Source organism: Haliotis rufescens, unplaced genomic scaffold (genome assembly GCF_023055435.1).
Source record: "Haliotis rufescens isolate VD_foot unplaced genomic scaffold, xgHalRufe1.0.p SCAF_7, whole genome shotgun sequence".
Taxonomy (NCBI): Eukaryota; Metazoa; Mollusca; class Gastropoda; order Lepetellida; family Haliotidae; genus Haliotis; species Haliotis rufescens.
In genome coordinates, this window is record NW_025964361.1 from 12,268,891 (window position 1) to 12,295,223 (window position 26,333).

A 26,333-nucleotide genomic window follows, 5' to 3' on the forward strand; every position below is an offset into this window, starting at 1 on the left:
CCATCCTGGTTGGTGTCGCATGTGGACTTCCACTTGACCAGTCTTCCACACTATCTATCCGAGCCTGGTTGGTATCGTATATAGACTTCCACTTGACCAGTCTTCCACACTATCCATCCGAGTCTGATTGGTGTTGCATGTGGACTTCCACTTGGTCCAGTCTTCCACGCTATCCATCCGAACCTGGTTGTTGTTGCATGCGGACTTCCACTTGACCAGTCATAGTCTTCCACACTATCCATCCGAGCCTGATTGATGTTGCATGTGGACTTACACTTGGTCCAGTCCTCCACACTATCAATCCGAGCCTGGTTGGTGTCGCATGTGGACTTCCACTTGACCAGTCTTCCACACTATCTATCCGAGCCTGGTTGTTGTTGCATGCGGACTTCCACTTGACTAGTCTTTGTCTTCCACACTATCCATCGGAGCTTCGTTGGTGTCGCATGTGGTCTTCCACTTGACCAGTCTTCCACACTATCCATCCGAGCCTGGTTGGTGTCGCATGTGGTCTTCCACTTGACCAGTCTTCCACACTATCCATCCGAGCCTGGTTGGTGTCGCATGTGGACTTCCACTTGACCAGTCTTCAACACTATCTATCCGAGCCTGGTTGGTGTCGCATGTAGACTTCCACTTGACCAGTCTTCCACACTATCCATCCGAGGCTGGTTGGTATCGCATGTGATCTTCCACTTGACCAGTCTTCCACACTATCCATCCGAGCCTGGTTGGTGTCGCATGTGGACTTCCACTTGACCAGTCTTCCACACTATCTATCCGAGCCTGGTTGGTGTCGCATGTAGACTTCCACTTAGTCAAGTCTTCCACACTATCCATCCGAGGCTGGTTGGTGTCGTATGTAGACTTCCACTTGACCAGTCTTAGTCTTCCAAACTATCCATCCGAGCCTGGTTGGTGTCGCATTTGGACTTCCACTTGGTCCAGTCCTCAAATCAATCGAACTGCATGCATGTCCCAATCAACAGGTCAATATCTGCTGAAGCCTGTGGCATGCGAACGTCATGAAGATGCAGCCAATGACAAATGTCTGCATGCATTGGGATATTACACCGCGAGACAGTCATCTTGTCCTTTGTGTAGACCCTGGATGGTTCAATTACATTGTGCGCATCAATATCAAACACTTCTTTTCACACTGATTTTAAGGTGAGGTGAGTTGAAATGGAGATTAACGTAGCGTTCAAGATTATTGCACTTACATAGCGATGTGCATGCACGTGTGTTTATGGCCGCTTGTTCTAGTCCAGACAAATGCCGATTTTATAGTACTTGCCCACTGAAATACCATGCCGCAGTTTAAAAGGAATACCCCACTCAGACACAGTATACTGGCCCCAAGCTGACCAGTCCTTGATTTATCCCCTTAATGCCGAGCACCAGACAGAAGAGCAACAAGTACCATCTTTTAGCATCTTTTGGTATGACGAGGCCAGGGATTGAAGCCCCGACCTTCCACTCTCCAGGCAGACACATTTCCACTAGACTACTGTCAGGATCTTTAAACTTTTTGTAAAATTTGAATTGTTAAATATACTTCATACAAAAAACATGCAATCAATTTACACTGTTATTAATAACATAAAGAGTCAATCAGTATCACACGAGAAGATCTCTAAAAGCATTCTAAGAGGGCAAGGATCTGTCTACTGCAAAGGTCATAGTTGGGGTCATCAGGCGTCACAGGGTCATGTACCCTTTTAAGTCCTCCGTCAATAGAAAGTAACCCATCTTTGAAGTACTGTGGGACTTAGCCCTTGCCTCAACAGCAAAAGTAATTGGCAAAAACGTTTGTCATTCGTGCACAATTTGGTCCTGCTTGAACTTTTACTATTCATTTCCTAAATCGAAATGTGCATGAAACCTAGCCTGAGCCACCCTATCAACTGCTTCTCACAAAGTTGCTAGAACCATTTCCTTTTTGAGTTTGCTTTCCATGAACAGTATTCCAGATGTAGCATGGCTTGGAAATCCCACAGTGAGGCAGGTTTCAGACATTTTTGCCACTGAAACCAACAAGCCCTGGTCCCATGTGCTCCAAAATGAATGCAGATAACTTGATGAAACATGATGGCATGCTAGAGTGCGGTTGAATCTAAGATACGGTTTCCAATTTTGAACCTACTTTTGATTTTTATTGCCCATGAGAGCGTCTTCACTTTCATGACATTATTTTCATGATAATGATGTAACCTATTATGACTACGATTGACAGTCATATTGAAAAATATCAGATCAGACTTCTGTGATCAAAATTCAGTTCAGTGGGATCAGTTGGCAAAGTTTCAGTTCATAGGTATTGTCGTTCCTTGGATGTAAAAAATACAGTTATACGTGAAAGATGGGTATGTAAAAGTCAAAGGTCATAAGTGGGTCAAAAACATAAATTTGACAAAAAATGTATGTAACTCCAAAAGACGCATACTTGCTGCATATCAAATTTCATAATGATACAAGCAGAAATGCTGAAATAATACAAAGCATTTTCAAGATGGCCACAGTGGGGGCCATGTTTTATAAAATCAGACTGAAATCATATGAGCATATTTTAGAGATAACATAGCTAGGATCATGCATACAAGTTTCCCATTTTATTTATGGACAATCTGTTTAATACATTTCCAAACCCTCTCCCAAATAACAAGTGGTTTCTTCTTCAGCATGTTTATTCGATATGAACTATGCTAAATTATTCTTATAATAATAGTTGTCCTCTACATCAATTTATCAGCATTTGCATGCCTTGTGGCATCTCACCTTGTGACAGACAGCCTCTAGCTCCTAGTTCCCCGACGAAGACGGAGACATTGGTAGCATTGGTCAAGTCCACTTGAGTCACTGGACCACCTGCAAAAGAGTAAACCTCTGGTCTTATTATCGTCAGATAAATAAAAGCAACAAAACTCTTCCACAATCAGGAGAAATCTCTCCTGAAAACACATAAATATACTTTGACATTTGAAATTTGGCACAAAATTAATCTGTCGCTACTATTCACCTGAACAGATTCCGTCCGGCCTGAATCACCAAAAATCGTGAGGACACCAGGTGTTGGTAAAAAGGGTAAGCATGTCCCGCCCTATCGGCAACACCCTCCACTCACAATTTGCTTTAAAAGTAAGTGTTTTTATGGTGCCTGATGATGCACAGCAGTTCCCATTCAATCTCACCCCTGCTGACACGAAGGGCACACTCTTGAATGTGCACAACAAAATCAGCATGGATGTAATGTTCACTTTTATCAGTTCCACAGTCAACAAACAAAGATACCACGATGACACCCTGCTGGCACATGAAAGAAAATACTTTTATGATTTTCTTGTTCCATCCATTACAAAAAGGTGGAATAAGTTACCAATTTGTCAAAGAAACCTAGATAAAAAATCAAGCTACATACAAAAACTACAAAGGCTTCTTCACAAAAAATAGCATTAATCACAGAAAATAAAAAACAAAAATGGAGAGTCATGTGAAAATGTATTTCATTTTATAATTGTATCTAAATATTATGGCATCTATTGATTCAACCTCCCTCAAGAAATGGAACTGTATTGTTAATGTGCCTGTTTTCATTTATGTTTGATGTTACAATGCAATGCACTGTTAACAATAAAACATGTCTTTAATGTTGGGCATAAACATAATTATCCCATTATGTCATGTTAAGTGTTCTTTATCACATGATCATCAAATAATTGGAAAATCCAGAATTCTGTGAGCATTATTTTGAGACATTATACACATTTTCAGCTCCACATTCCTTGTTATTTCAACTATGTGAAAAATGCAGTAACAGAAGGTCAAAGGTCATAACTTTATAACAAGAGGCCCATAGGGCCTGTATCGCTCACCTGGATATTTACGCAATCATGACGAAATATGCATTGCATTGTACATGTATATAATGCTGCAAATATTTCGTAATTTTGACTCAGCATTTAAAAGGGGTGGATGGCAAATCTGACAGCATGAACGTGTACTTCTCTTGATACTAATGTAGCATAAAGATCTGCAACATTTCCATGTTATGTTTCAGGATCTAAGTTTCCAGAGGCAAGGCTGGACCCCAGGGCGAATCCTACTGGCATAAATGTATTATTTTCATCATAACAAACAAATGCATGCAGTGTATCTGTTTTTTATAGGGTGGGGATAATTTTGGTTTCCATGCTATGGTCAAGGTTCTAACTCCTTTGGGAGTGCCGGACAGATGAACAGAAGGGCCAGTCCTGGTAGCATATGTGTATTTGTCTTGTTATAATAAGCAGTTACATGTATACATGTATATATAGGGTGGGGATCTCAACTGTTTCCAAGTTTTCAACCAAGAACTTAATCCCTAGGGGTGTAGCAAGACTCCAGGCTCAATTCTAATAGCATGATTGTGTGTGTCTCTTTATGCCCAGCAATTGTGTATATGGTTATGGGGTGGGGGTCTAAACTGTTTTAAAGTTATGAACCAGGGATTAATTAAGTCTCCAGGGGTGGAGCAGGAACCCTCGGGCCATCCTGGTAGCATATGTGCATTCCTCTCATTATACTCAGCAATTGTACATATATTATTGTGGGGATCTGGGGCGGTATTCATAAACATTCTTAGAATTTTCTTAACAATACTCTTAACTCGCTAAGAAAATTCTTAGTTTTAAGAGTAACTTTTAGTATTTCTAAGAATTTTCTCAGACTTAAGACCTCTTTAGCACTCTAAGAATGTTTATGAATACGGCCCCTGAACTGTGTCAAAGGTATAAACTCTATTTGGCTCCGCCCTCGACCCTGGGAGGGGGGGGTGGGAGGGGGGCAACCCTTCCATTTGTACAATTTTGAATTCTCAACACCGAAGAATGCTTCCAACCAAATATGGTTGATATCTATCTCTTAGTTCCAGAGAAGAAGTTGCTCAAAGCAATATAGCCAAATTACCCTATTTAGACCTCGCCCCTCCGTCCACTGGGGAGTCAGAGCTTCTATTTGTACAATTTTAAATCCCCACCACCTAGGGATGCTTCCACCCATATATGGTTGATATCTATCTCATAGTTATACCTGGTTTGACCTCAAACAAATATACCAAATCTTTAATTTTATCCAAAACAATTATTTTTTGTTGTTGTTAGATCAGCTTCTGATATCGATCTTACTCCTTCTTTTCTAGCTGTATGCATGACTGTACAGGTTTGAAATACTCACTGTAGTTGTGCTGTATTGAAGATGTGGCAGTAGGTTGTCTCCCTTGTTCAGTCCTCCTCAGTAAATCAGCTGCTTCCTCTGTGAGGCGTCCGGTCGTCTGATGGTCACGTGAGTCCGGATTTCCTTCCATTTCTCACTGTTCTGAAAGAAGACTACCTGTTTTATATGAACGAGGACTTTGATAAGCACTTTAAACGTTGGAAACTAAAGTATTACTAACGTTCACAATAAAATGTCATCAATTGACCTTGACCTTTCTTTTTAGGAGCAAACAATTACCAAGTCTCAGTGTCGCAGGTTAAGTTTTACTAATATGTTAATTATGTCACCAACTTGTTTCCATATCTAATATTGGCTTGAACAGGCCACCTTAACTGTGGTCTGTCAGGTACATCCTGGGCCCTGGCACATGCAGTCCCTGCAAATGATGTAGAGGCAGGTCACATGACTGTCCTCTATATAGACTGCATGTGTTAGGAACCCAGCACACACCATGCCGGACCACCAAGCCATATAGCATGTCGCTTTGTTATAATTGCAGGTATGTTGAATGGGTTGTGTGAATGCTCTTTTAATCTTTTTTTATTGAAATAGGTTCATTCTTGTGTGAATTATATTAGTCCAGATAACTGTTTTATTATTGAGATGAATAGCAATAATATACTAGATGACTGTTTAATTATTGAGATGAATATCAATAATATAGTAGATGACTGTTTAATTATTGAGATGAATATCAATAATACAGTAGATGACTGTTTAATTATTGAGATGAATATCAATAATATAGTAGTTAAAAACAACTACATGGTCAGCATGTGTTAGGAACCCAGGACACACCATGCCGGACCACCAAGCCATATAGCATGTCGCTTTGTTATAATTGCAGGACTCATCATAAATAAAACATCAGCCCAGAACGAGAACTTTGTTGTTCCTGTGACATTATGGCGCCCAACGTGGGGCTGATGTAGGAATGAAGACCTGTGGCTTGTGTGGCCGTGACGTCATCGTATCCCTGTGGTTGTAATCACAGCAGCTGCAGTCTCCGCATGGATGGAGCAATTCTTTTCTCGTGCTGAGATATTCAGTTGGAAGTGGTAGGGCCCGTACCCCAGGGGGAAATTATGATTGACATCGCCGGCATCATGTGTACACTCGCGTTATCGCGTTCGCGTTCCTAAGTTGGTTGTTGTTGTTTTGGTTGTTTTTTTCTTTTTGTGCCAAGACAATAACTTTCTGTACACGGACTTCGCTGAGGTGCAAGTGACTTTATACTTTTCATTGTGTTTACTTGACATTGTGATGTCAGCATGTGACTTTGCATTACCTTTGCTAGATAATTTTGTCAGCATGTGACATTGTTCTAGTCGGCAAAGTGAAGATTGTGTTTGTGTATGTTCATTCTTGATTATGAAACTAGCATGGCCATTTGAAATGTTTGTTGTTCGATTTTGTTATTTTTTGACTATGAATTCCGTTTTTGGAATACCTTTGTGTGATTATTTGGTTAGCGTACTATAATCTGGGTGTTTAAAACAAATTCAGGTAGAAGTTTACTGTGAGTAAAAATGGAAAGAATGAATCTTTGACTGTATGGAAGGTTTATCTGCACTTCATTTTCACTCAATATCCCTTAACAAGTATGGCAATAATACTCACTGACACATTTTACATTGACTGATTCAAATTGATGTCATTAATAATGACTTGTTTGTTTTCAGACAGCAGCTTGGTCCAGCATTTATAATTGTGAACTTCATGGATATATTTTCACTTCTAATGCTTGAGAAAGTCTTTGTTGTATTACTCTATTTGTTGATTACCCGTGCAGCCATGGCTACTGGTGGGAAAGAGGACTGGGAAGGCTTGAAGGAGGAAGAGGGGCACATTGGCCGTGAGGATCTCCAGAAAATGATCAGGTTTAAGGAAACATCTGGCTACCGTGTGCTTCCACCAAGTTCAACACCTCACCGGGTGGCAAGTCATTCCTTTTCTTCTTCACCTAGTACACATTATGTGCAGCCACCTCGTATTTCAACATTTTCTGGCAGTGATGCTAAGGGGGAATCATCCTTCGAGAGTTGGGTTTTTGAGGTCAAATGCTTGCTTAGAGATAGAGATTATCCCACTTCCATCCTAACTCAGGCTGTTCGGAAATCTCTTAAAGGGGAGGCTGGAAAAGTTGTTCTCTTACTTGGAGAATCTGCCTCAGTTGAGGAAATCTTGGCTAAGCTGGATAGCATATATGGTGTCGTTAGTTCAGCTGATACACTTCTTCAGGATTTTTTCACTGATTGTCAGAAGGAAAGTGAGTCCGTGGCAACGTGGGCTTGTAGGCTTGAGGACACATTGATGAAAGTTAAGATGAAGGGCGACTTCATAAATGAAGGATCCGGGGATTGCATTCTAAAGACAAAGTTTTGGAGTGGTTTAAAAAATGACAGGCTTAAGGATGCCACGCGTCACAAATTTGATGATTGTACAGATTTTGATTCTCTGCTTCGTGTTGTTTGAGAAACAGAACAAGAGCTCACTGGGTCTAATAGGGTTAAGGACTCTAAACAGAAGAAGCCTCAAGTTCATTCTCAGGTTGTTGATGCAGATATATCTCAATACTTGAAGGATATTATCAAGAGATTAGAGAACTTAGAGAAAAACCAGATAAGTTCAAATCAACATAAATCATCAAAATTGGAGAAGGATGTTGGGGAGATTGTAACTAGATTAACAAAACTTGAGTCCAAAGTTGGACAAGTTACTCAATCTGGTAGTAACTCTGGAAATTCTAGTTCACGTTGTAGTGGCCAGGGTCGTGGCAGAGGTATGGTCAGTAACCGGGCTTTAAACCAGTCTTGACTTCTGTTGAGGAGCAAACAGACGTCACTGATATTTCCAGCTCCAATGACTTGTATTCTAGGATGGTTGGTCCACGTGTAGAGGCTAATGTCTTTGTTAATGGCAGGGAATGTTTGGTCTTGCTTGATACAGGTTCACAGGTAACAACCGTTGCAGAAACGTTTTATCATGAGCACATGAATGATCTTGAGTTGCGCAGTCTGGATGAGTTTCAATTGGAAGTGAGTGGTGCAACTGGTAACAAGCTGCCATATTTAGGTTATATTGAGTGTCCTATTGGCGTTGCATTTGATAATGGAACATATGACATTCCAGTCTTGGTAGTTGGGGATACAGAGTTTAATGCTAGAATTCCTGTAATTCTCGGTACCAATACTCTCAAACTATTTCGCCATTGTCCACTGGATGTTGTCTCTGAACCTTGGCAGGCAATCTTGGCATATTTGAATGCCAGTGTAGGTATTGTCAGGTCTACCAGTAAGCATTCCTTTTCACTTAAGCCCATGGCAGTTGCTACATTGAGAGGCATAGTCCATACCCAGTCAGGCAGAATGACCACTGTTACCGAACAGTTAGATGATGGCAGTTCACCTCAAGGGTTAGGTATCTGTCCAAGGGTAGTAGAAATAGGAGCTCAAGGCAAAAGGACTGTAGTTCATGTCAAAGTTTGTAATTTATCCGCAAGGGTTATTACACTCCCAGGTAGAGCTAAGCTGTGTAATTTGCAGGAGGTTCAGGTGATGGATTGTTCACCGTTGAACTTAGACAAGTTTTCTTCTGGTACTGTTAAAGAAAATCCTCCCGTTACCATTGATTTAGAGGGCAGTCCACTGTCATGTGAACAGAAACACAAGGTCGAGGGTATGCTTAGTCATTGGTCAGACATTATGTCTTAACATTCATTAGATTTAGGGCATACTACAACAGTCCAACATGAAATAAACCTCACAGATGATAAACCATTTAAGAAGCCATACCGTAGGATACCCCCAGCCTTATTTGAAGAAGTAAGGCAACATCTTAAAAACATGCTCGAGTGTGGAGCCATTCGTGAAAGTAGTAGCCCTTATTCTTCAAACATTGTCTTAGTACGCAAAAGGGACAACGGTCTGAGAGTATGCATTGACATGAGAAAACTTAATGCTAGGACTATTAGAGATTCATATTCTTTACCCAGGATAGATGAAACTCTTGATTGTCTTGTTGGTTCTCGGTGGTTCTCCAAGCTTGATTTGAGCTCTGGCTACTGGCAAGTAGAGTTAAAAGAACCGGATAAGGAAAAAACAGCATTTTCTGTAGGTCCTCTCGGCTTCTATGAGTGTAATAGAATGCCATTTGGGTTGACAAATGCACCAGCAACTTTTCAGAGATTAATGGAAAGATGTATGGGGGATTTACACCTTAAGGAATGCTTGATCTATATTGATGACATCATTATTTTCTCACAAACGTTTGAACAACATTTGGAGAGAGTAGAGGCTGTTTTTCAGAGGTTGCGAGAACATGGTCTAAAGTTGAAACCTTCAAAGTGTGAGCTTTTCAGAAATAAGGTTAAATACCTAGGGCATATTGTGTCATCCCAGGGTGTAGAAACAGATCCAGAGAAAGTGGAAACACTGATAAATTGGCCAATTCCTAAGAATATTAAAGAGCTACAGAAGTTTCTGGGTTTCACCGGTTATTACCGTAGATTTGTCGAGAACTATGCCAGGATAGCGAAACCTTTGACTGATTTACTTCTTGGGAATCTGCAGAAAGGAAAGCCAAAACAGAAGGGAAAATGGACTTGGAATAGCGAACAGCAGAAAGCTTTTGATACACTGATACAGTGTCTTACATCACCTCCAGTGCTAGCCTATGCAGACTACACTTTAGCTTTTATCATTAACATAGATGCAAGTATGGAAGGTCTAGGGGCAATACTTTATCAAGTTCAGGATGGTAGGGAACGTGTGATAGCATACGCCAGTAGAGCACTTAGGAAACCTGAGAGAAATTACCCAGCTCATAAGTTGGAATTCTTGGCGCTAAAGTGGGCTGTGTGTGACAAATTTCATGAGTATCTGTATGGAAGTCGTTTTGAAGTAAGAACGGACAATAATCCCCTTACATATGTTTTGTCAACAGCAAAGCTGGATGCAACTGGTCATAGGTGGCTAGCTGCTTTATCCACTTATGATTTCAAGATTGTCTATCGTGCAGGGAAAATCAACAAGGATGCTGATGCATTATCTCGTCACCCTCAGTTTTCTCAGCATATTCAGGCTGATGTAGTAAAAGCAGTTTGTTGCTGTCAGACCGTGAATGCTGTTAGGTGTTTGACTGTTAGTCCAGCTGTTGAGGAAAGCAAAGTCCCTTTCAATCATGTTGATTGGGCATTTGAACAATCTAAGGATCCGGATATAGCTAGGGTTGCAGGTTTTGTTTTGAACGAGAGAAAACCTACGTCACGTCAATTGAGTAAGGAGACTGACACAGTTCGTAGACTCTTAGGACAATGGTCCAAGTTTGTTTTGAAGGATGGTGTCCTCTTCAGGAAGAGGTGGCATCAAAACAGTTTAGGACATCAGCTTGTCTTACCAAAGCAATGGCAAAAACTTGTTCTTGATGCACTGCATGATGATATGGGTCACCAAGGACGCGATAGAACATTGGATTTAGCACAATCACGATTCTATTGGCCTGGTTTAACCAGTGATGTGGATAGAAAGGTACGTTGTTGTGGGAGATGCATCAGACGAAAAAATTCTCCAAACCAAGTTGCTGCTCCATTAGTTAATGTGACTACTAGTCAACCCATGGAGTTGGTTTGTATAGATTATCTCTCACTAGAGGAAGCTAGGGGCTGTGGTAATATCCTAGTTATCACTGATCATTTTACTAGGTTTGCACAGGCTATTCCTACCAGAAATCAGACTGCTAACACAACAGCCAAGGCATTGTTTGATTTTTTCCTTCATTATGGATTTCCAGCTCGGCTGCATAGTGACAAAGGACGCAACTTTGAATCTAAGGTCATTAAAGCTTTGTGCAGGCTTGCAGGTACAGTTAAGACTAGCACCTCACCATATCATCCTATGGGAAATGGTATGGTAGAACGGTTTAATCAGACTCTCCTCAAAATGCTAGGTACTTTGGAGGACAATCAGAAGGAAAATTGGACAAAGTATGTTCCAGCTCTCGTACATGCATACAATGCTACCAGACATGATAGTACAGGCTATTCACCTTTTTTTCTTATGTTCGGGCGCCATCCACGTTTAGCTTTGGATGCTTTTCTTGGTATTGGTTCTGAAGATTTGCAAGAAAGTTCTGGGACAGATTATGTTTCACAATTGAAGGAAAGGTTGAATTTTGCTTACAAGGTTGCTTCCGCAGAATCGGGAAAGGCTGCCAGTCGGCACAAGAAGAGATATGACCGTAGAGTGAGGGAAGCTGTTCTATCTGAAGGTGACAGGGTTCTTGTGAGAAATGTAGGTTTTAAGAGAAAACATAAGTTAGCAGATTTTTGGTCTCGTGAGTCTTATGTTGTTCTCCACAAGCCCAACCGAGACATCCCGGTATACATCGTCAAAAGAGAAGATGGAAAAGGCCCCACAAAAACTTTGCACAGAAATATGTTGCTTCCTTACATGTCTCTTCCAGTTCGACATGAGCAGGAACCTAGGCAAAGTCAACCAAGTCAATGTGAGATACCTGAATCCGATCATTCCTCGACGGAGGACAGTGATTGCGAAGACATGGTAGTTTTCTCTGTTGGGGGTGGTCATGGAAACCATGATATTTCCATCACTTCATCTTCCACTGAGACGGATAATACTGCATCACAGATTTCCAATGAGGTCAATGTTGGAAATACAACTCGGGAACAGAATATGACTCTTGACCCAAATGTAAGCCCATTTGTTCCACGGCGATCCAGTCGTGAAAGAAGACCACCTGTCTGGTTCAATGATGGCAACTGGGTCATGCAGCATCAGGCTGATACTGAAATCTTTATCTGATTTTCTCAAGTTGTTCAGACATTTTTTGTATCTATGTGCTAATTTGTTGGTTTTTATTTTCAGATGCTGTTCGTATTTGAAATGTCGGGGACGACATTTTACAGAAGGGGGGGGAAGGTGTCGCAGGTTAAGTTTTACTAATATGTTAATTATGTCACCAACTTGTTTCCATATCTAATATTGGCTTGAACAGGCCACCTTAACTGTGGTCTGTCAGGTACATCCTGGGCCCTGGCACATGCAGTCCCTGCAAATGATGTAGAGGCAGGTCACATGACTGTCCTCTATATAGACTGCATGTGTTAGGAACCCAGCACACACCATGCCGGACCACCAAGCCATATAGCATGTCGCTTTGTTATAATTGCAGGTATGTTGAATGGGTTGTGTGAATGCTCTTTTAATCTTTTTTTATTGAAATAGGTTCATTCTTGTGTGAATTATATTAGTCCAGATAACTGTTTTATTATTGAGATGAATATCAATAATATAGTAGATAACTGTTTAATTATTGAGATGAATATCAATAATATAGTAGATGACTGTTTAATTATTGAGATGAATATCAATAATATAGAAGATGACTGTTTAATTATTGAGATGAATATCAATAATATAGAAGATGACTGTTTAATTATTGAGATGAATATCAATAATATAGTAGATGACTGTTTAATTATTGAGATGAATATCAATAATACAGTAGATGACTGTTTAATTATTGAGATGAACATCAATAATATAGTAGTTAAAAACAACTACATGGTCAGCATGTGTTAGGAACCCAGGACACACCATGCCGGACCACCAAGCCATATAGCATGTCGCTTTGTCATAATTGCAGGACTCATCATAAATAAAACATCAGCCCAGAACGAGAACTTTGTTGTTCCTGTGACATCAGGATTGTACAAACAAAAGTGCAACATTTACTGACAATGAATGACAAAACAATTACCAAGTCTCAGGATTGTACAAACAAAAGTGCAACAGTAACTGACAATGAATGACAAAACAATTACCAAGTCTCAGGATTGTGCAAACACAAGTGCAACAGTAACTGACAATGAATGATACAACAATTACCAAGTCTCAGCATTGTACAAACAAAAGTGCAACAGTAACTGATAATGAATGATACAACAATGTTTCACTATAACCTCAAGGTTGACCTTGGCCTTCGACAGACATGCCAACCGATGATGACATTGAATTTTGATATACTTTGATACACAAATATGCTACAGCCGGACCCCACCCTAAAGAAGATATATTCGTATATAGAAGTTAAATGATACATGCATTTATACGTTTTGAGAAAGTGTAAGCACAATTGTTTTCATTGAAATTTTCTATCTCATGACCTTGACCTCTGACTCTCTGATAGCATGTGTCAAAAGAATGTCCAAGGTCCACATGGGATAAGTCAATTGTTGGATAACCTCCAATACTAATACCCTTTGCACCATATTCAGAGGGAGAGAATAATACAGAGTTTTACATTTCCAACATGGGTGAGGGAGTCTTGGTCAGTAGTGTGTTATGACATGGACGGTGGGGGATGGTGTTATAAAGCTGAATGCGCTGTGTGGTGTATTTAGGGCAGTTGTTAAATATGTGATGAAGGTCCTCGGGTGTGTTGCAGTGGGTACAATTACCGTCTGCATGCCTGTTTTGTCTGAAAAGGTTGTGGGTGCCGCTTATGATCCTGGTTAATATTTTGTCCATTTGAGGCTGGGTGCCGTAATTGCGACTTTTAGTCTTAGGCTTAAAGTAGAGTGTTTTTATCCATTGGGATTTGGAGAGTTGGAGTAATTGACTATGATGAAGGGAACGGATAGATTTTTTGAATAGGGTTTTGATTTCTGCTTTAGATGTGTGAAAATGGATTTGAAGGGACGGGTTAGTGGTGGCAGTGTTTGCTAGTGTTTGTGCAAGTTGGTTACCTGGGATGTTTGAGTGGCCCGGGGACCATAATTGATGTATATGTTTATTTTGTGTAGAGAGGTGGTGGGTGAGATGAATAATGTTGTTAATGAGATTGGGCCGGGTTTTGGAGTGTTTGTTTTTGATTTGGGTGAGTGCGCTTAAGGAGTCAGAGATGATTAAGGAGTTATTTTTGTTGATTGTTTTAGTGGAGTGGATTGCAGTGAGAATAGCTAGCAGTTCAGCAGTGTTGTTGTTGGAATGGTTTAAGTAATGGAAGTTAGTGGAGATGGGCGGGTTTTGGTCGACATGTATGCCTATGCCGGATTTGTGGTTATTGTTTTGGGAAGCGTCTGTGTATATGTGGGTGCATGTTGGCCAGGCCGTGTGTATGTGTGTGAGTGCTAGTTTTGATTTGGCAGTTTTAGTGATGTTGGGTTGTGTTTGGAATAGTGTGTGTAGGGAGGTGTCTACTTGGGGGACTGGGAGGTCAATTATATAGTTGGCAGGTGGTGGAGTGTGTGTTATTTGGGAGAGTTTGTGGGTTTGAATTAGGTGATGGAGGTGGAACATGTATGGTGCTAGATTGGGATGCTGTTTGAATTTATGGGCTGTGTATTTGTTTATGTCGGCGTATTTGAGTTTGATTGTATTGAAAATGGGGTTGTGTTGGGCCCCAGCCCAGTAGTTAAGTATTGTTTGGTGTATTCTGTGGGTGATGGAGAGAGTGTTGGTCATAAGTAGGAGTGTAATGTGGGGGGTACCAGTCCTGGTGCCAGTGGCTATTTTTAGGGCTTTTTATTGGATAGATTTAAGCTTATTGAAATTGGGGGTTGAGATGCCGCTAAGGACCGGAGCGGCGTAATCTAGTTTTGGTTGGATTAGTGTTTTGTATATGTTGAGGAGGGTTTGCTTGTCTGATCCCCAGCCGTAACCTTTAATTGATCTCATGAGATTTAAGTCTTTTTCACAAGAGGCGACCAAATTTGTTTTTTAAGTCTGTTATTGATGATAAATTCCATTATTTTGCAGATATGTGATGTGAGCGGGATTAGCCTAAAGGAGTCAGGGTCGTTTTGGGGTTTTCCTGGCTTAAGGACTGGGATGATTTTTGCGAGTTTCCATGTTTTGGGTGTTGTGCCTGTTGACCATATGTTGTTGATGAGTTGAAGTAGGCTGTTTTGCATGTTAGGTGGTAGTTTGTTTAGGATAATGTAGCTTAAGTTGTCGGGTCCTGTGGCTGAGGCTGTGTTTTTGTTTTGAAGTGCATGTTTTAGTTCGTGTATATTAATAGTTTTGTTTATGGGAAGGTGGGCTAGGTCGGGTTGTTTTACGAAGGGGGGATGTTGCTTAATAGTGGTTTGGAAGTGTGTGTGTGTGTGCGGGGGGGGGGGGGGGGGGGGGGGGGGGGAGTTGTGGGGGCTGCTGATTTTTGCGAAATGGGAAGCCATATGTTTTGCTTTATCTTTATTGGTATTAAGGTTTTGAAAGTTTGGACTGAAGGTTTTTTTTCTAACCCCTTTTATGGCTTTAAGTTTGTTCCAGATAGTACGCGAGTGAGTTGTTTTTAGAAATTTTAAGAGATGAACAAAAAATTTCCCAATGTTGTTTCCTAGCGGTTTTGATGGCTTGTTGGGTTTGATGGCGTAGGTCTAAAAATTCTTGAATTTTGGATTTATCCCTTTTACTTTTATTGAGGGCTCTTTTTCTTTTGGATCTAAGCTTTTGTATATCAGCAGTCCACCAGGGGGTGGGTGGGTGGGCATGTGTGTATTTGCTGGTTGGGATGCTTTTGGTAGCGATGTTGTAGAGTGCGTTGGTGAAGTTGTCGTTAAAAGTGTCGATGTTGTTGTTATTTAATAAGTTGATATCTGTTTGTTTGCAAAGTTTGGTAAATAGCTGCCAGTCTGCTTTGTGGTAATTGAAGCTAATGTGTAAGGGGTTGTTGGGTCGGATTGGGGGGCAATAGGTGGTGTGTTATATGTTGTGGTTAGGTAGTGTGTGCAGTGGATGAGTGCGTGTTCTGGGGTTTCTGGTTGTTTGCAGTGTGGGCAGTTACCTGTAGTGTGTGTTTTTTAAAAATTTTAGGTGGTTATTTAGGTTGGTGTGTCCTATTTGGAGTTTAGTGATTACTCTGTCGATTTTTTTTTTGATAGATGGAGAATTTTTGGTTTGGTTAGTGGTTTGCTGAGCACTTTTTTGATTTGGCTATTTGAGTTTAGATATAGGTTATGCCTTTTTTGTGATTTTTTGCTTGTTTACGCTTTTAATTTCTCATTTTGAGATGGGTAAGTTTAAGCTTATTTCTGGGATTTTGAGGGATAGTTTAGCTGCTTTATCGGCGTTTTCATTACCGTATATTCCTACGTGGGCGGGTATCCACAAGAAGGTTATTTGTTTGCCTGCCTTAGTTAGGTCGTTGGAGCTTTTAAGTATTTGATTTATTAATTTAGGTCGGTTTTTGGTATTTTTGTTTTGGAGGGCTTGCAGTCCACTTAGGGAGTCGGTAAGTATTAGGATTTTTTTTGTGGGTTTTGGATTCTTGATTATGGAGGGATGAGGCCATGCCCATTAGTTCTGCCGTGAATATTGATTGGTTGTTTGGGAGTCGGAAGGATTGTGTGGTTTTAGTTGGTTGTGTGGTATGGACTCCGAAACCTGTGTGTTTGGAGGTCGGACCTGAGGAGCCGTCCGTGTAAATGTGACACCAATTTGGCCAATTTTCGTGTATGTATGCTAGTGTGGTAGTTTTAGCTATGTTTGGGTCGGTTTGTTTATTTATTCGGCTAGCTAGTGTTGTGCATATTTTGGGTATTTTAAGTTTAGGGGTGAAGATATTTGATTGTTTGCAGTTTTGTTTAAGATTTTTAATTTGGTGTTCATTTAGGTAGTTTGTTATTCTTTGGGATATTGGGGTAAGTAAGGGGTGTTTACGAGCTAGAGCTTGGTTTTTGGGGCTGATGTTTTGGTTTATTAAGTTTTGGATGAGAGGGTTTGATTGGGACGTAGGAGGTGCCATGTTGGGTGCGTGTAATTAGTTTGAGAGCCTGATATTGTTTTGAGTCAAGTTTTTTAGATAGAGAGTTGTTTACGGTGTTGTATATGGCGCAGCCGTAGTCTAGTTTTGATCTAATTAGTAGAGAGCGAGGAGGGTATCTTTGGAGGCTCCCCAGTTAGAGCCAGTTAGGCATCTTAGGGTGTTTAGGTCTTTACTGCATTTAGTTGTTAGGTTTTGGATGTGAGCATCCCAGGTGAGATGTTCATCGAAAATAAGTCCTAAGAATTTGGTTTGTTTTTTAAATTTGATTGTTTGATTGTTTAGCTGGAGGATTGGGGAGGCGGGTTTCATGTTTTTATGTTTGAATACTATTCCTGTTGTTTTTTTTCTGAGTTAAGGGAGAAGCCCCATTTGTCAGCCCATTGTTGTATTTTATTTAGAGCTTTTTGAAGTAAATTTTGGACCATTTTCATGCTTTTAGTGCGGATCCAGATGGCTCCATCATCCGCGAATTATGATTTGTTTACTTTAGGGGATAGGCCCTCGAATAAATCGTTTATCATTATATTGTGTCGATGTTGTTGTTATTTAATAAGTTGATATCTGTTTGTTTGCAAAGTTTGGTAAATAGCTGCCAGTCTGCTTTGTGGTAATTGAAGCTAATGTGTAAGGGGTTGTTTGGGTCGGATTGGGGGGCAATAGGTGGTGTGTTATATGTGTGGTTGAAAGAGATTTTGATAGGGGCATGGTCACTGCCCCATGTGTCTTGATGTACTTCCCAGTTCACGAGGCTATAGATTACCTTGAACTATTTTATTTAAGTAAATCTGTCACCACCTATATTAGAATAACATTCAGCAATTACTTCAATTTAGACTTATTAAGGATTAGCCCCCATACAAGCTCGTCTATAGGGCATTAAGGATTAACCCCCATACAAGCTCGTCAATAGGGCATTAAGGATTAGCCCCCATACAAGCTCGTTTATAGTGCATTAAGGATTACTCCCAACACAAGCTCATCTATAGTGACACCATAATCTCTTTCAAAGCATCCAGTAAATATGTCAACAAGATTAGTGCCAGTCCAACAGGATTAACAGGATTAAGTATTCCCCTCTGTCTAGCCATTCATTTAGCATAGGGCACAACCCATCGTGTATCAACCAATCGTATTCCATTTTATTGTTCTAATTTTTGTTAAATACATACAGAAACCTATTGTTAGGGCAGAGAAAGGGTTGACTCTCTTACCAAGCAGACCTCTCTCCCACAGCCCAGAGGGTTTTACCGACTCTCTGTGGCACCCTCAGCTATTTTCTAAGATTTTGTAAATTGCTCATCGTTAATTGTTCTTGTAAAAAAATTGTAATTAGTCTCCTGTGACTCCGGCTCTGTGCTGACTAATTCCCCAAGAAAACCAGCACGCCAGGTATTCTTCACCCAGAACAGTCAATGATAATTTGGCGGAGAATCATCGTTTTCGGAACCACGGAGCCCAGGAACTAACTACAACCAGCTACAAGAACCCATTGGAGGACATGTCCAACCGTGATCATTTGATGAAATAACAAGCAAGCTGCATCAACCTCTGACATCAACACTGGATTAAAGACAACCAACTCTTCCAAAGACACCAACAAAGGAAGAAAAAGTCTTCAAATATTGTAAGTAGAGCATTACATTGTTGATTACTTGTCTTTATTTAATTTAGTATGGTACATACTAATAGGTGTCATGGCAAATATGGAGTCTGGTATGGAAAGTAACTTTGAAAGTGAAATTCCAACAGTGCCTTTAGTTACGCCCCTTGCCAAAAGTGTAATTCAGGCAAAATTTTGTACAAAAACAACATTGTTTAGTGGATACAGGGGCATCAATTTGTTGTATTTCATCTGCTTTTCTGAGCACAGCTTTTGAAAACCTTACTCTTGGAAACTCACCCTTTCCACAGGTAAAAGGTGTTGGTGGCGAATTGCATAAAGTGTTAGGTTCAGTTGTGTTAGATTTTGTCATTGTGGATCAGGAATTTTCTCAAAGATTCTATGTTCTGCCTACACTACCAGAAGCAGTGATACTAGGTGAGAACTTCCTTGATGACAATGATGCAGTCTTAGATTATAGCTGTCATTCCTTGATACTAAACAACAGCACCTCAGATAGGCAATATATCAATTTCATAGCCAATTCAGTACAAGAGATTAGTGGATTAGCAAAAACAATAGATCAGATTTACATCCCCCCTCAGAGTGAAATTCATTTCAAGGTTAGACTATCAGAGGTCAAAGAGGATTCCCTCATCCTCATTGAACACATTGCTTCCCTCACTGCTCATTCTGAAGTAGCAGGCGGTAGAACTCTTTCTAAAGCAAAAAGCAAAACTGCTACATTTAGGCTTATGAATCCCTCCCAAGAAGAAAAGGTTCTTGACAAGGGTACAGTTGTAGGCAAATTTAGTTACATTGACAAAGACTCTGTTTTTGAAATTGACTCTGACCAACCATCAATAAATACCGTTAACACTGACAATGAGAAGAAAGACCATGACACCAGGGACTATGTTAAAATTGCACAAGAATTAGGATTTGATTTGACAAATACACAACTGACTCCAGACCAACGACACAGACTACTTAGACTTTTGGGACAAAATAGAAACATGTTTTCAACGAGTCTTGCAGATTTAGGTAAGACTGACATGCACCAACATATCATTGACACTGGCAACCACCCACCCGTTAAGAGTAGACCATATCGCCAATCTCCTCATCTCCAAAAAGTCACCGAAAAACTTATAGATGATTTTCTGAAGTATGATTTGATCGAGGAGTCTACTTCTATGTATTCAGCTCCCATTTTTCTAGTCAAGAAACGTGATGGCTCATTTAAATTTGTTTGTGACTACAGAAAGTTGAATTCTGTCACTTTACCAATGTCATGGCCTCTTCCTGTTTTTGATGATGTTGTTGATCACATCGCCAATGCCCAAGCTAAGATCTTCTCTACTTTAGACCTTGCTAATGGCTTCTTACAAGTGCCATTACATGAAGATTCGAAGCATAAAACTGCTTTTGTCACCCATCAAGGCCTTTATCAGCTCAAACGTTTACCACAAGGTTTGACAAATTCACCACTTTGTTTTCAACAGCTCATGAGCAAAGTGCTAAGAAAATTGCTTTTTAAGGTTGCGCTGATTTACATTGATGCTTTGATAATTTACAGCAAAAACTTTGAAGAGCATCTCCAACATTTGGGCAAGTATTTTACTATAAACAGGCAAAATTAACACTAAAGCCATCCAAATGCAATTTTGAAACAGTCAAAGTTTCTTTTCTGGGTCATGTTTTTTCATGTGGAGGTGTTCAAGTTGATGACAAAAAGATTGAAGCAATTAGAACCTTTCCAGTGCCCAAATCACAAAAGCAGATTCGCTCCTTCTTAGGCCTCACAAACCTCTACAGGAAGTATGTGAAAAATTATGCTCACATAGCGCTTCCACTGAATGCTTTGCTAAAGAAGCATTCAGAGTCAGAAGTAGGAAAGAAACCAAGGTTCGAATGGTCACTTGAGTGTGATCAGCGATTCAACACATTTGACACATTGATGAAGGCATCCTATACAGATTCGTTCCACAAAGACAGAAAGGCCATGCGGACAAGTTCATTAAACAGCTGGCAGTCCCAAGAACCCTCAGGAATCAAGTCCTGCAATCCTGGGAAAGAAAGGATGCACAACACCATGAGACCTAAGTACTACTGGCCCAAAATGTACAGCGATATTGCTACTTATGTCCAGACATGTGAGGTATGTCAACAGACCAAGAGGCACTACCATGGCAAGAAGGCACCACTTCGTCCACTTCCTGTAGAAGAGGTCTTCACCCGATGACACATTGACATTCTCGGTCCTCTGCCAACAGCACCAGACAAGTACAAGTACATTTTGGTCATCACAGATGCATCATCCAGATGGTGTGAAGCCTTTCCACTTCGGACCCAAGAAGCCAAAGAAGTAGCAGATGTTCTCGTCAGAGAAATATTTTGTCGGTATGGCGCTCCAAGGACCTTAATTTCAGACAGAGAACTTCATGTCCAAACTGATCAAAGCAATTTGTGAACTTTTGGCAATTAAATTTACCCATACCAGCCCATACCATCCTCAAACAAACAGCTGTGTATATAAATAAACAAATAGCTTATATCAATCAATCACTAAGAGCCTATTGTAACAAGTCTCAAAATGATTGGCCCCGATTTATTCCTGGCATCATGATGGCCTATCGGATGGCCCCAAATTCATCAACACAAAAATCCCCATATGTTATGCTTTTTGGCCGAGAAATGAGAGCTCCACAAGATGTAGCATTAATTCGAAACGAAAATTTAGGCCACATTAACAAAAGTTATCTTTCAAATTTACTTGAGGAGCTAGAAATCACTAGAACAATTGCAGCTGGAAACACTGCGCGGGCTAAGGAGGTGTATTCAGAACAATATAATTGAAAGGCTAATGAACCAGAATTCGCCCCAGGTCAAAGAGTTTGGCTTTACTGTCAATAAGTTGATAAAGGCCTTTCCAACAAATTAACCAAAAAGTGGTATGGTAGCTATTATATCATCCATACAGGTCCAAATTATACCTACAAACTACGCCGAAGTTCTGACGACAAAATACACAAACCACTGGTCCATGCCAACCGTCTGAAGCCATATTTTGATCCTGTTGATCGTCCACAGTATCCTCCAGAACCATACCTCAATGACACCAGTAACATAGATTCAGGAGTCATGGATGACAATGAGGAACCAGTCAATGATTCACAGCCAGACAGCAACAATTCCCAGTCGACAATCTCAACTTGTCAAGAAACTAATCAATCACCTCATCCACAGAAAGGTAACAAGGACAATTCAAAAACTAAGGCAGGCACTTCCGGCAACAAGAATTCGAAAGCGAAAGAGAAGAAAAACCCTGCTCCAAGTACAACAGAAAAACCTGCCAGTCCCAGTACAACAATGACGAAGGAAAATCATGGTCCAATCAAGGTAACTGAAAAAGTAAACAGAGGGAAAAGAGGAGTGAATAGTAAGTATCACCAGCCAAAATCCAGAAAACAACATGACGACAGTCAGGTACAACCTCAAAGTCAGAGTCCAACATCAGGTAATCAAACCAAGGATATCCCTCCTATTTTCAATCCAGAGGACATCCACTCAATTGTAAGTTCTAAGAGAGCAAATGGTAAAAGCTACTACAGAGTGAAATGGAAGGATCCAGAAAGAGTTAACACATGGGAGTATGGCAGCAGCATTCCAGACTCCATTTGGAGAGAATTTCACCTCAAAAGAAGTATGTCAGGAAAACAAAGAAACGTCCACAGAAGAATCATAAGTTTTTCGATCAAAAGGAATCAGCACAAGACAATAAATCAGTCAATGTTCTGTCAGGGAATAAAAAGTCGAGCAAGACAACACCAAACCATGCATAGAATTAGATGTCAAACCATATCCGTTTTTTCCAGAACACCCACGAACAGTAAATCATTTAATAAAGAGCGTTATGGGCATTGAAATTATTCAAGGAAACTGCTATGTTAAGGTCTCATATACCAATAACAAAGATGATCATAATCACCTCACATGCTATTTTGAAAGTGTTCCTCTCCACCTCATACAGCGCTACCTTGATGATAGCTGGAAGGATCTCTGTAAGTGGTCCTGTGGATAAGATAATCCCCATATGATCCAGATGATCCAACTACCAATTTATACATCCACAAGGGTTATATTTCCACATAAAGACTTTGGAAACATCAACACCTTTTTCTACCGTATTTCAGCCACAGACTGTAGTCCCCATCTACCATACCTTGATCAACTCCCCATATATACCTGTAGATGCCTAATGAAAATATTCTTGTACAAAATACAAAATCTCCTAAACAAGTGGTGCAAATCTCTAAACAGCTGTTAGCTGTATCTTGTTATGTTTTCTGATAACTTTTGTTATTGTGTCCAATATGGGTCACCAATTTCGCCAGTTGAGAACAAAAAGCATCGGCCTGATCATCTGAGTTATTTGTATCACAGCAAATTTTGAGCATTGACCTGATCAACCAGTCTCAAAAGTGAAGTGAAACGAGCCACCCAAAGTAAACCATAACAAACTGAAACCGTACCAAAGCGAAGCAAACCATACTGCGAATCGAACCGAAACCGTACCAAAGCGAAGCAAACCATACTGCGAATCGAACCGAAACCGTACCAAAGCGAAGCAAACCCTACTGCGAATCGAACCGAAACCGTACCGAAGCGAAGCAAACCGTACTGAAGCAAAATAAACCAAACCCTATCACATTGAACCGAACGAAAATCAAAGCGAAACAAATTAATGCAAACCATACCCTATCGCATTGAACAGAACGAAAATAAAAGCGAAACGAATCAATGCACTTGTTATATGCACATACACATATATGTAATGCCTCTAATGATTGTAGGGCGGTCGGGTGGTTAAAGTGTTCGCACGTCACGCCAAAGACGTTCGATTCCCGATATGTATGAAACCCATTTCTAGTGTCCCCCGCTGTGATATTGCCGGAAAATTGCTGAAGCGGCGTAAAACCAAACTCACTCACTCTAATGATTGTATCCAAAAAAAGAAGGATATTTTTAATCCATGATATACTTTGTGTAATTTGACGCCAATACATTCTTCCTGGTCATGACACCATTTAGTAATAATTATGTACTGATCTTTTACATCATATTTGTTTTATTTTCTATATATGACATATTATTTGAACATGCTAACTCTCTTTTCTTTGTTTTCCATGTAAAACCTCTATAACGGATAATGGACACAGCCAACTATCTTAAAACCTCAAACCAGGTTGTGGAACTCAAGGCCTGTGTAAGATGTTTCTAAGAGTCTTGTCGGTGGTGAATGTCACATTCATGTTGGCTATTTTTGTGAGACGGTAGCGCCTTGGAATGGGATGCTGATGAGGAAGTGTGATGGTGCTGGTAGGACTTGGAAATAGGATCTTTTTGCTGGGTTTCCATGTGGGATTATCGAATGGTTTTCTCTACAAGATGTTTGGTGTATCCATTGAGGGTGTAAAACGTGTGTTTAAGTGGCTGGATTTCTTTGCTGAGACTGTCAGAATAGCAGATGACTGTGGCCCGTCGGGTAAGAGTGACGCCTTCGATTCTTTTCTCTTTAATGTACTTAGCGTATACCCTCTATCAGACGCCGAGTCTCTAATACACTCCCGTCTGAAATTGACACGCGTCATACCTTCTGTCCATAAAATAGAAGCCAGGTCTCTAACAGAGGCCGGGTCAACGGCTTACGCGTAATTATAAGACGCGTCTATTGGAGGAAATACGGTACGCCTTGCATCCTAGCTCGAGTCTCAGGACAAGTTATTGTCTGGCACAGTGAATTGCGATGGGTAGTTTTGAGACTGGGTGCTTGTGGGTATTCAAAGGTACCCAAGTATATAAGGTGTGCCGACAACCACCCCATCTGCCTAAATAGACTGATGCATCATGTAGGCAATCATCACCTGCCACATGCCGTTATATCACTTAAAGATCCAATGCAAAAAAGTGGGACACCCAAGTAGGTATAAACAAACTTCATGCAATAAAACAAAGACAAGCTTAAACCAACTTGGGTTGCCATTCGAGATACGACGAAGTTGTTTGTTGACGATGTCGTATTAGCCACAATCAGCCACAATCGATATACCCATGAGTATCTAATGAAAGGCATGTTTGCTTGACTGTGTTGATTTTTCTCTCAACTATTGTCATTTTCTCTCAACTATTGTCATTCAACATCTTTAAAGTATCTTTTCTATAATATAAAGGCTCATTACATTTTCACGGTTTTTTAAAAGTAATAGTATTATTTGATACTGTTTTAGAATAGTGTGATATTATTGTCAACTGTGATTAATGAAGGCCGTGCCACTCAGGGGGTTAAAGAAGGGTAAATATATTGTCCCAAGGACAGTGGCATGTGAGTCCATTTATATCAAAGTGTTTAATATCAGTTAGTGTTTTAATTTATTGATTGTGGTTTGATTTTTTAATATTGATTAGCATTGCATACAACCACTCGAGACCAAAGTGATGGCACAAATCATTGTAAGTCCCCATGATCCCCAATTAGGTGGTCTAGCTTTCATTGCTTGTGGTCTATAGCCTGGTTTTAATTCATACTAACTAATCTACTGAAAAATTCTTTGTTTCAATATTGCTCAGGTTTGTTTTATATCTAAACTGTATAATTTACCTCACTGTTTTACTATCCTTCGTCGTCAGGTCTTTAATAATACATCATGGAATTTGCTCACGTGAGGCACTGTCTTCACCAGCTGATGAATGTCAACAAATACAACTTCAATCCATAAATGTACATGTACATAAGGTGCATACAGAGAGCCGGCTGTGTCCGGGGTTTTCATAACTTTGACACGTCCGCTCTCCTACCCATGCGTTCCATGCGGTCGGCCGCCAGCGTAGTTCCTCTGCCACAGGCCAGCTCCACGTGACGATTAGTCACACACTCCATTCAAGATATTGCATATGCTTTTCATCCGTTTCATTTTTGACAAGTTTTCACATTTTGAGACACAAATGTCTACGAATGGTTATGGTTCTTTAAGAAAGTATCCTAAAACGTGAAAATCTCCTTGTTTTTGCGAAGTTATCCTTTGTTAACATTGGTTATACGGCTCCACGTGCTGTCATCGTAGCCCAACGGAGAGCTAGCTATACGGTCACTTCGATGTATGAATATATATTGCCATGCAACTCACTGTCGCAGTTGTAGTAGCATATCTATACAATTATGCAAAACAATATGTAAAGCGCCCCCAAATACTTGCATTAGTCCGTTCCATACTGATTTATGAAAAAGCGCGTTTGTTTACACACAAGATAAAAGTCCGGTCACGTGATATGAAAATTAACCTGTTGCACTGGTTTTATGCCGAGTCACCACTGCGCCGGAGTGAGTGACACGTCATCATATATTAACCAATCATAGCCTTGGTTTGGTTACAAGGCTTGTTCGGCTTCGTAATGCACTGTCATCGATCGATAATGTGAGTAGGTCGGCGATCGGACCACGTTTCTTCCGAGAAACTAGATTATAACAACAGTTTGTTTCCTTATATAGAATCTACATGCATAACATCCAGTCGTAAAATAATACACTGTACTTTGATCATTTACACTAAAAAGTATTTATATTTTTTTACGCATGCATTTTGAATTATCGTCCACGATCAGTGTTACATAGATCTACATGTTCCATGCCAGT

The 26,333-nt window shown here is 40.3% G+C and overlaps 1 protein-coding gene across 1 annotated transcript in view; it reads right to left on the reverse strand.

Annotated features, from left to right (window-relative positions):
• LOC124124931 overlaps window positions 1–26,333 on the reverse strand; it is a 78,794-nt gene that overhangs the window by 13,210 nt on the left and 39,251 nt on the right. The window contains exons 3-4 of the mRNA XM_048387941.1: window positions 5,212–5,347; window positions 2,779–2,868 (exon numbers count right to left, since the gene is read on the reverse strand). Of these exons, the coding sequence (XP_048243898.1) occupies window positions 2,779–2,868; window positions 5,212–5,341 (220 nt within the window). The 5' untranslated portion in view covers window positions 5,342–5,347. The remainder of the gene's footprint in view (window positions 1–2,778; window positions 2,869–5,211; window positions 5,348–26,333) is intronic.